At 39.4% G+C, this 11,076-nt stretch overlaps 1 protein-coding gene across 1 annotated transcript in view; it reads left to right on the forward strand.

Annotated features, from left to right (window-relative positions):
- The first annotated feature begins 6,624 nt into the window (after nucleotides 1–6,624).
- The window catches only part of spo11 (SPO11 initiator of meiotic double stranded breaks), a 14,571-nt gene continuing 10,119 nt past the window's right edge, over nucleotides 6,625–11,076 (forward strand). The window contains exon 1 of the mRNA XM_014010550.1: nucleotides 6,625–6,747. Coding sequence (XP_013866004.1) covers nucleotides 6,626–6,747 — 122 coding nt within the window. The 5' untranslated portion in view covers nucleotide 6,625. The remainder of the gene's footprint in view (nucleotides 6,748–11,076) is intronic.

Consider the following 11,076-nt stretch of genomic DNA (forward strand, 5'->3'; position numbering starts at 1 on the left):
ACTTTAAAGATTTGTCTCTACAGCTAAAGTTTTGCAGTGTTGCACAGACAGAGCACAGGACGATTCACCTTCACTTCCTCATACCCCCCCCCACCACACACACACACACACACACACACACAATCACACACACACACACACATTCACCACCATTCCACACTCTATTTGATCGCTCACGACCTTCTTGTGCGCATTGACACAAGCGGGGAGATTTCACACAGTCCAGGAGTGACTGCAACTGTCAGGGCTCTGGTGCGCCATGGGATTTTTTTACGGCAATAAAAACTTTAGACTTAGCACAGCAAGGAAAGCCTGCCACACAGATATACTGCAAACAGAAGAGAACAGGAGGCAGAGCATGGCATTTGAGGTTTTAGCTCGCCTTCCTGCTCGTTTAAAGGGATAGTCGAATTTTTGAAGTGATGTTCTAGAGCTGGGAAATACAACAACAACAATATATCACAATAGACATGTCATCAATATCGAAAGGTACAGTAGAATGTTGATCATTTTACTGAACTCCCACTAGAACAGCACAATGGTTTTAGCCAATCAGCCTCTCTCAGCCAAGTAATGTTGGTGGCATCAACTCACTCTTAGACAGTGGTGGAGAAAGCACTCAAACACTACTTAAATAAAAGTACAGATAAACAAACAAAAATGTACTCTAGTAAAAGTACCACATTAACGTTTTACTTGAGTAAATGTAAGTACTTGCATTTAAAAATGTATTCCCGAATGATCTACAATATCACGAAGTGTGCCTACTGCATATTTTTAATACATTAATGGTATGCCATTTTAGTGAACGAGGGCTGCAGATAATGCATGTTTTTGTGTTTACCCTGTGTGACACTTGGACTTGTGATTATGTGCATCATCGGAGATTCTCAGTCTCACATCATTTTTCCCTCACCCATGAACAGAACCTATACTTCAACTCCTCCACATGAGGCAGAACCTCACCCTTAACCCGGAGCGCGCAGTCCACTCTCTTCCAACTCAAGCCCATGGATACAGATTTGGCGGTGCTGATCCTCATACCAGCTGTGAACCGCTCCAGTGAGAGCTGAAGATCACGACACGGTGATGCCAACAGGACCACATCATCTGCAAATAACAGACTCCATGCTATATGACTGAAGTCATGGTTAGTGACTATGAGACAGAACATCATTTCAAAAATCCCCAGACTATCCTTTTAATGTGGTGTGTCTTCTTTTCTTTCAAAGCCGTAGCACTCCTCGCTGCTTATTCTGTAGATCAATTCCTCTTTTAGCTTTTAACAGGCTTTTTGGTAACATATAAACATTTCTAGACAGATCCTGCTAATGGCCACAGGTGTTTATAATACAGCCGTTTCCAACATAAAAGCATCCTTATGACTATAAATCTTTCCTTGCCTTTTTTTTTTTTGTTCCTCTCACTGCCTGATTTCTTCTGCGTTCTTGTTGTAAGGTTGCTGGCAGTCACAATGCCACCAGGTGCTCCAACCTCTCTGCCATCAGCTTCGTTTGCGCCCTGAGAGGGGTGAGCGGTCCTGGACAGCACAAAAGAAACAGTCTCCCTTTTGTTCCGGCCTGCGGGGGCCTGGTGGCTGTCCCACTAATGGTAGGCACAGGCTTGAGGCTGGGCTCGGCGAGCGGCGCTGAAGGGGGCGGCTCTTTGACGAGGAGGGGAATTAAAGCCGGAAAGCTAGAACAAACAATGTTTGAAAGTTCCGCCGTGGACGCACGTGTGGGGGTAAAGCTGCAAAAACAGCACGGCTGCAATTTTTCCTGGAGTGTGTCGGGACAGGAAGGATTTTTCAGAGGCTCACAGTGTTGCACACCTGTGCAGACACGTGGTTTATTAAAGAAAAAAAAAACTCACAGCACTTCTGCAAGCTGTTAGACCATATCGGTGCATGGTCACTTGCTTCTACTTGTTTGGTGTTCCTGCATTTTTTTTTTAAATCTAAGTAAACTGAGCATTTGGCCTGAAGCACTTGAACTGTTTCTTCCCACTCCTCACTTTCCTCTGCACTCTAACAGGTTGGAGCAAGATACAAAGCTCTGAAGGGGACCACACAGCAGCACAATAAAAACAGCTCTGGAAACTCTTTTCACACCCCTGTAACGCTGTCATCTGCTCTTCATATTGTATTCTCTTCTTTCCTTCCTTTTTATCTACCGTGAGAGTCGGTGCTCTTCCTGCCCGCTTGGTTAACTCTGTTTGGGAGCTCAAAGCATGTGGTCAGAGGTCGTATTAATATTTATTTCATGTGTTGCCTCAGAGAGCAGCAGGCAGCGGTCCTTTGAAGATCAGTGGATGCAGGAAAGGCAGATGAGGTTTGAGAGAGAGAAGCTCTGACCAAGCAGAAACTGTAATGTCCAGTTTCTTAAAGCGACCCTAAAATGAAGCGGGAACGCAAGGCAGAGACATGTCTCCTCATACCTCCATCACTATCCCCGTCTGTCTGGTTCTGTCCACGTTTTAGTCCTAACCTCAGTGTGTGCAATGCGCAGACTGACGGCCTGTTAAAACAGCCCAACCAGGTGGAGCTGAGCCATTGCAAATGTTCCCCTTCTGGTGTCTCACACATCCAAGGGCCTCACGGACATATGAAACACAGCTGTGAGACGAAGGAAAGAAAGAAAGCGAGGGGGTGGGAATTAAAAAAAAACTGCTTTAAAAAGGAGTTCACTTTACGGAGCCCATTAGGGTTTTGCCTTTGATTCCATTTTTGTTTAAAAAAAATCTGGATTCAGTTTGAATCTGTTACATTTGTTATAAAAAATGAAACATTTCAAACTAGAAAACTGACATTTCTGTGCAAATACAGTGTGTGTGCTGAGTGCTGGAGGGATTGGCTAAAATGTGCTAATAAGGTAAAACCAGCTGTTAAAGCTAAATGATGCAAAACACAAACTAAAAGTAGCAAAAGGCTTTCTAAAAGCTAAAAAATCTAATAGGCCAGCTAAAATATCTCTAAGTTAAGAAAATAATAATAAAAAAAAATCAAGGCCAGCTAAATGCTAAAAGAAGCAAAACACCAGCTGAAAAACAAAAGTCTGGTTAAAAAGAAACACAAAATGGCCAGCTAAAATATCAATAAACTAGCTAGAAGCTCATAGAAACAAAAGTCTAGCTTAACGCTAAGTGAAGCAAAGATACTAGCTGCTAAAGTAAGCAAAGAGTTAGTTAAAAAGCTAAACGTAACAAAAGTCTAACGGAAAGTTAAAAGTAGAGAAATGCCAGTAAAAATATCAAAAAGCTGGCTAGAAGCTAATAGTAGCAGAATGGCTGCTAAAAGCTATAAGTAGCAAAAGGCTAGCAAAAAGCCAAAAGTAGCAGAACAGTAGCTAAAAACTAAGCATAGTTTAATAAAGCAAAAATGAATATGTTAGACTGAAGCAGATTTGAAACAAAATATTGTATTTTGTTGGATCTGAAGTAATCTTAAGATACTTGTAAAGTTACATATTTTGAAAAGTACTATAATCACAAAAATAAAAGTTACAGAGTACCCATCTCCTGAATGAGCTGAATCATTAATTGGTTAAATTAGCACAAGATATGCAGAAATACATAGATTGCAAAGAAAACATATGGACTTTAAAAGGAAACAATAGAGTGGCTGCAGAATCAGCATTCACACAGTAAAAAGGAAGAGAAAAAAAACACGTCAGTTGTGCTTGTCTTTATACAAAATGACCAGTGAGGACTTTTTGGAAAGCAGCTCACAGTAATTTAAAAAAGCTGCACCTTGCAGGTCTATCTGCTGTCACTCACTACCTACTTTCGCCCGTATATGAGCTATGTCCTGTCAGCCCAATGTTTGTCTGCAACTGGATATGGCACTTGGGAACACCGGAGAAGCTTGGATCTGATATATCGCTCTCAGCAGTCCAGACAGACCCATCAGTTATCGCCGCTGCTGCTGCTGACAGTCAGCGATGCCATTTCTGTTGAGCTCTCCTTAATGCACAGCTTACTTGTGCTTATCCATTGCAGGATGCTATCACTCAGCCACTGTCGCCCGTGTCATCAGCACCAAGCCCAGCAGCCGCAAACTTATCAGAATCCATTACTGAGGTGTGTGGGCCTGATAAAGGTCGAGCCCGTTCCATGCAGCTCTGGGCAGAGGTCCCATTAAGATTCCTGTGTGTGCAGAGAGGGACCCTGACTCTTTAGGCTCTTGTTTTCATCACTCAAGACTATGTTAACCTGTCGATCAGAGGGGGATCTGTAGGACCCATTTTAGCTGACTGAATAAATATTACAGAGGCAGGCAGCACATCCATAAAGACGTGTTTAGCAAGTTCAAAAGCTGATGAGAACCAGAAAAGCAGGAGACCCTAAGGTAGAAAGTGTGTGTGTGTGTGTTTAGAGTTGGGGGTGGTGGGCAAAGGAGCAGGAGGTGGATGTGCTAAACTATGTGGAAGGGAGGGCAGCTCTGTTTTCTATTTGTGAGGATTAGGTTGACAGATCTGTATTTAGTTTCTTTGGGCCTCTAGCTGCAGCTAATCCTCCTCACCTGCAACGGTCCCCCCTCCCTCCACCCATAGCCCCTTTTTCTTTCCTCTGACCCTGCAGCCCCCCTCACTTCCCCTGCCTACCCTCCTCCTGCCCAGCACAAACACTCGTCCCGAGACACGCACATGACTCGTTGCACTCTGTCTCCTCAGGTTAGGGCCCCACACTCGACGGAAATCTCTCTCAGGCGAAAGGAACAGCGGGGATCCCGGGCTTTCTGGAAGAGGAGAAAAAGGACCCCTGGCAACCTGTGGTCTTTCACATACTAGGATTGTTTTCAGCTTGAGTGAAGTGACTGCTCTTCGTCACTGAAAAGATAGCAATTACGGCTAAATTAAGAGTCATTACCACGGAAGCAGCCTGTCAGAGGCACTCAGGAGAAAAAGGAGAGCTTTGGTAAATCTGCACATTAGGAAACATTCAGGGTCAGGTCAGGGGCACGAACCTCTCCTCTTCAGATCCTGGCTCACACACACTCTAACTGGGCCTTCACACTGTCAGAGAAAGACGTCAGTGCCTCTGCAAACACACACAGCATGCCTGCCAGCAACTCTCAAAGGTGAAGCCTCTGGATGACCTAACGTTTAACAGATTTTTCATATAAAAATGAAGCGACATGACGGCCACATGTTGGAACAGAGAAACTGAAGCCGACTTTTAAGCAGTTTTTGATGAGGACATGTGTGCAGATTCTCCGAGATGTCACATTTATTTAAAGCCATGCTCTTGTTTAAGGGCTTTAAGCAGCTGATATTAGTCAAAAGTACAGTAAACCGATCTGCTATCAGGAAGATGAAAGATTACAGCATCTCACAGAGCTCTAAAACACATGTTGGCCAGGATCATCATTACAGACATTCATCTTCAAAATCACGCTTAAAAGTTTCCTCCACATATGGTTAACAGAAACAATAGACATTCATTTTTTTTCCTTCTTGTGGACTCTAACCACAGGAAATCAAACACACACACACCTTTTCTGAAAACGCCACAGACACACACACACAGACACCTCAGACAAGTAGCAGCAAGTTCAGGTAGAAGGTCTCATTACTGAGGCCCACAGAGGGTGCTAATGGGAATTTATCCTAACACTATCAAGGGAAAACAAAGTTATTACCTTACAGGAGTGAGGTGCAAACTGGTCCAAATTCTTTTGTTTTTATATCCGGACACAGATTGAAATTACTCAAGAACAGAGTCAGAGAGTATATTACTGAAACAGTACAGCCAACTCTGACTATATACATACAATAAAGCAGTGTTGGTCTGTGCAGTAAAACTGTTCAGTAACATATTTAACATTTTACATCATATTCTTTTTTATTTATACACCCCCTGTAGTCATTCGTATAAGATCAAGATGTTGGAGAACAATTATTTACATTTAAATGCAGTTCAAATAGGGCTGAGGAGACCAATGCCACTAAAAAGTGTGCAAATATATTTTACTCTAAATGCTAAATTTTGGAAGCCCATTTCCGCCACCCTGATAAAAAAATAAATAAAACTTGTATCTCATAATTATGACTTAGCTATCTCATTATTATGAGATACTATCTCATAATTATGACTTAGCTATCTCATTATTATGAGATACTATCTCATAATTATGACTTAGCTATCTCATTATTATGAGATACTATCTCATAATAATGAGATAGCTAAGTCATAATTATGAGATACAAGTTTTATTTTTTTATCAGGATGGCGGAAATGGGCTTCTATACTAAATCACACTTTAATTCAAATTTAATTTGGGACTTGCCAAAAACTTGCCAGGTAAACAAAACTTGTAGATATTTGTTTTCTTGACATCTCTTTATAGCAACTTAACAATAAAAAATATGTCACAGTTAAAATCGATGAAGTATCCACATAACTTATATTAACTCCTTAAATAAATTATGAAAAATAATTATGAAATTTGATAACTGCCATGGTGGCAGCTACATATTAAAAGTTTTTACCGATGATTGTAATTAAAAACATCCAATATGCATTTTGCAAGCTTATTTATCAGCTGCGTTTAGCCCGCGAGATTTCCACTCTGTGCTGACCACCAATGCTAACGCGTTAGCCTCCTGTCAAACAATACATACATGACATGATGGCTTCCTGTGGAGAGCAGCTGTTTTCTGAAATCGACCAGCTTCGTGTTCAGTTGTTATCCAGCGTTGGAGTCACGACAGAAAGCCAGCCTGAAGGTGCCGAAGGAGAAATCTGTCAGTAAGTAAACAGTCCTTCTGGTGAGAATTAGCTTCAAATTGTTAGCATGTTGATTAGCGCAGTTGTTTGGGTTTGTTTAGCAGCAATTTGCGCTTCGGTGGAAGTGAGGTCGTAGTCGTACTTATAATAACTAATCAATAAATAAACAAAGTATAGTTTTACAAGACTTTGTTTGGTTTTTGGGTACTTTTGTTTTATTTAGCCTTTTATAAGAAAAAAAGAACAGGTTTATTTTTCAAAGTCAGCATTTCACCATATGATTCATGCACTTATAAATGTCATAGTTTATAAACTAAATATTTAACTTACAAATTAAATATTTATTTAACACGCTAAATATTTAACTTGTGACTTAAATATTTAGTTTTGAGCTAAATATTTAGGTTGCAACTTAAATATTTAGGCAGCTAGCTAAATATTTAATTTAGCTAGCTAAATGTTTAACTTGCTAGTATTTAAGTTTGCAACCTAAATATTTCAAGTAGGGGTCTCTGCGGACGAGTGTGGACCAGTGGGCGTGTCACAAGGAAAGGCGATTCTAAAGCGACACACCTGATTTGACGGACTTTGTTAAAGGAACACACCTGACTGGACAAGTAAAAAAAAAAGGGGGCGTTACTGTTTGGCACCACTTTTTCTGGAGAACCCTACTTGGGTCACATTTCTCCTGGTTAACCTTAGTGTTGGGGTCAGGGTCAGGCTGTAAAGAGTTCAAGCAGGGTCTGAGGATACCGTCATGTACGCCTCGTAGCCCACAGTGTTTATGGTTTAGATACGCCCACTCTTGTGACACGCCCACTTTGATTCCGCAGATAACCCCTTTTAAAATGTTTAGGTTTTTGGCTGACTTTATTGAAGATTGTAAATACCAATGAGGGATATTTACTAGAGGGGCTATCACATGACTTTGGGTATGCTAAATGCGACTCCATCTTGACACAGTCATTCAACCATTGAACACAGGCCCGCAATGCCCTGTCACTGTGCAGCGTTCGCTTGCATCAATTGTAGTGGAAAATGTTCGGACCTCATAACATTTCATCGGTAAGTTTTTTTTTCTTTTAAATAAGAGGGCTATGTTTAGCATTGCGTTTATGTTCAGAATTAGTACAGACAAAAAATGGATCAAAATAAATTGTGAACTACATGAAATCTCCCACTGCTGGAGGGTGAACTTAAACTTTTTGTGTTTTTTGTATTTCTGTGGAGTCAAGGTGTGCCATTAAAGTAAAGACAGAAGTGTTGATTTGCCTCCTTATTGCTTACTAATGTTTTGTAACAGTAAGTGTGTAATATTTACACAACAGACACATTGTTATTTATCTAAATTTATTAAGCAAAAGAAAGAAAAAAAAAAGAAAATACCCTGTCATTTGCTTTGTGGATTGCTTACTAAAGCTCTGTAACAGTAAATATTTTTATTTTTCACATGTAGTAATATTTTTATCTATCTAAATTTATTCCGGTATTAACCGCACATTGATCATGTCCCACAGAATGTAAATAACAATAAACTGAGGAAACTATTTTACAGACATGCTTTCAGGTCACTGCTATTTTTGTGCACTGTGAATTTCAAAAGAACAAGCTGAACTGATAAATAATGATTTATGTTTACAGGTAATTGGGTGTGTTTGGCTTCATTGTCAACATAGAGAGTTTGTTCAGATTGTTACCAGAAGTTCTAGCCAACCAAAGTTTCTTGTTAACTTACAAGTTGAGCCAAAATCACTTGGAGCTGTTCTTCAGTGCAGTACGCAAAGCAGGTAAGTTATAATTTGCTTTCAATTTCAAGTGTACTTTTGGGCTATGATTTATGAAACATATTGTTAACAGACCTAGTGATATTTAGTATGTGTGATTATGCAGGTGGATTTAACAACAACCCAAGCTGTCATCAGTTCATGGCAATCTTCCGTAACATGATTGTGCACAGCGGGCGGGGTATCACCATCTTCGGCTGGAAATGTTGTCTCCATGGACAGCACACAGTGTCTCCGGGTCAGTGATGTCATGCCACACGAAGCAGCTGAGTCTACTTTTATGAACAACAACATCGACCACATGTACAGCACAAGGATCTCACCAAAACATGCTCCGTTTCCTGTGAACATCATAACATACATTGCAGGTTTTGTGGTGCGTCAGATTGTAAATGAGGTGTGTTGTGATGTGTGTAAATCATCTTTGGTCTCCAATGCTGTCCAACCTCACTATGATGATTTGTTTCAGCTGCTTCAAATGAAAAATAAAGGTGGGCTTGTTACACCCTCACAAGGTGTAGTACATCTTTTAACTGCAGCAGAAAAAGGCATCAGGCTTTTCATGAACATTACCAATGCAACAAATGTCTGCTCCCGACACACAGTGTTGGTCTATGTAAGAAAATGAATGTGGGGATATCAATCCATTGTGCCTCGGAAAACATATAGTGGAGTCTCAATATGGCATGGACAACCATTACTTTGACCTCATCCTACTCCTGGTGAACAGTTCCTACACCATCAGGCAGAAACATGTTGCCAGATTACACACCTCACAGCTTAAAAAAGAGTCTGTTCATCAGAAACTGACTAAGCTCATTCTCTTTAAAGGCCAATAATTAAACAATACAGAAAAATACACAAAAATACAGTAAAGTTACAGAATAACTACGGACTTGCATTTATTTTACAAATGATTGTCAATCTTATTATTGAACACAATTTTATATTTAATTTTTTAATTTGTTTTAGTTTATTGTGTATTTCTAAACAATGTTTTCAAAATGATGCTCTAAAGCCTTGGTTTTTGTATTATATTTTGACAACATAATTTTAGTATACTTTCTTTTACTTGTTTTGACTAGGTTGTTAATAAAAATAACATTTTTTTAGTTAAAATAATATGATAAAATAAACCTTTTCTTTCAACTATCTGTGTGTGTAAATGTGTTATTGAGTACATGTAAATCTGGGCTACTCTATCATTTTAATGGGGAACGTATCTTTTTAATTGACAATGTTAATTGTGCATGGCTTTATTTTTATGATAGTTTTAGGCATTTTTTTTTGACAAACATGACGCTTTTAAAATGTTTAGAGTAAAAACTCGAGTTAGTCCTTGGTTCACTTCTGAATTAAAGACCCTCCTACATGACAGGGACTAGCTTTGGACAAAAGCAATTTTCGCCAGTTTTAAAATAAATGTACTGCACTGATCAAAAAGGCAAAGAGTTCGTATTTTGCAACTGAAACTAAAAATAATTTAAAGGATCCATGCAAATTTTGGAAAATGATTAAATCTATCTCTGGCAACTCTTACTCAGATCTTCCCTCTCAGTTAATGACTGACTCTGGGCCAGTGTCAGATAAGGTGGAGATGTTAAACTGTTTTAATAAACATTTTGCTGCTTCTAACCTCATGTCAAAGGACACTTTTAAAACTCTTGTGCCTATTGGCCATACTTTCAGAAACTCAACTTCTGGTCAGACATTTGCTTTCTCTAAACTGTCTATCAGTGACGTTTATAGAGAGCTTAAACATCTAGATATTAAAAGAATCAGCTGGACCTGATAATCTCCCCCTATACTTCCTACTTTTAGCAGCTGACACCATAGCTGAACCCGTGACATATTTTTAATTTGTCGATTCAACAGAACTGTATCCCTGACATGGAAATCAGCTTTTGTTTTGCCTTTACTAAAAGGTGGTGATCCGACAGCTCTAAATAATTATAGACCCAGTTTCAAATTGTGTATTTTAGCAAAGATTTTTGAAAAGATTATAAATGAACAGATTAAGCAGTACTTGGATTCAAAGAATATTCTATCACCTTACCAGTCTGTTTTAGAAAACAACATGGTACAGTTACTGCCTCCCTGAAGGTCCTAAATGATATCATTGAAGCTCTTGATGCCAGGGACTATTGTGCTGCCCTCTTTATAGATCTGTCTACAGTAAAGCCTTTGACACGGTTGATCATGGGATTTTGTGTCAAAGGCTTTTGGACATAGGGTTTACTGAACAGGCCATGGGTTGTTTTCTAAATTATCTGACTGGCCGTAAACAGTGTGTTCAATATGGCTGTCAAACCTCAAGTTTTATGGACATTTCTAGAGGGGTTCCACAAGGGTCCATTTTAGGACCTATACTGTTTACCATCTACATTAACGATTTGGGCCATGGTCTTACAAATGCAGCTGTGCATTTGTAATGTTTGTATTGTTATGTGTTGGGTGACCATATTGTAAATTAATATTAAAAACTAAAAGCTGCAAAAAATATATCTTCTAAATATTTATTGTCAAATTTAGTCTAATAATTGAAAACATGGATGAAATAAGAAAT

Source organism: Austrofundulus limnaeus, unplaced genomic scaffold (assembly GCF_001266775.1).
Source record: "Austrofundulus limnaeus strain Quisiro unplaced genomic scaffold, Austrofundulus_limnaeus-1.0 Scaffold70, whole genome shotgun sequence".
NCBI lineage: Eukaryota > Metazoa > Chordata > Actinopteri > Cyprinodontiformes > Rivulidae > Austrofundulus > Austrofundulus limnaeus.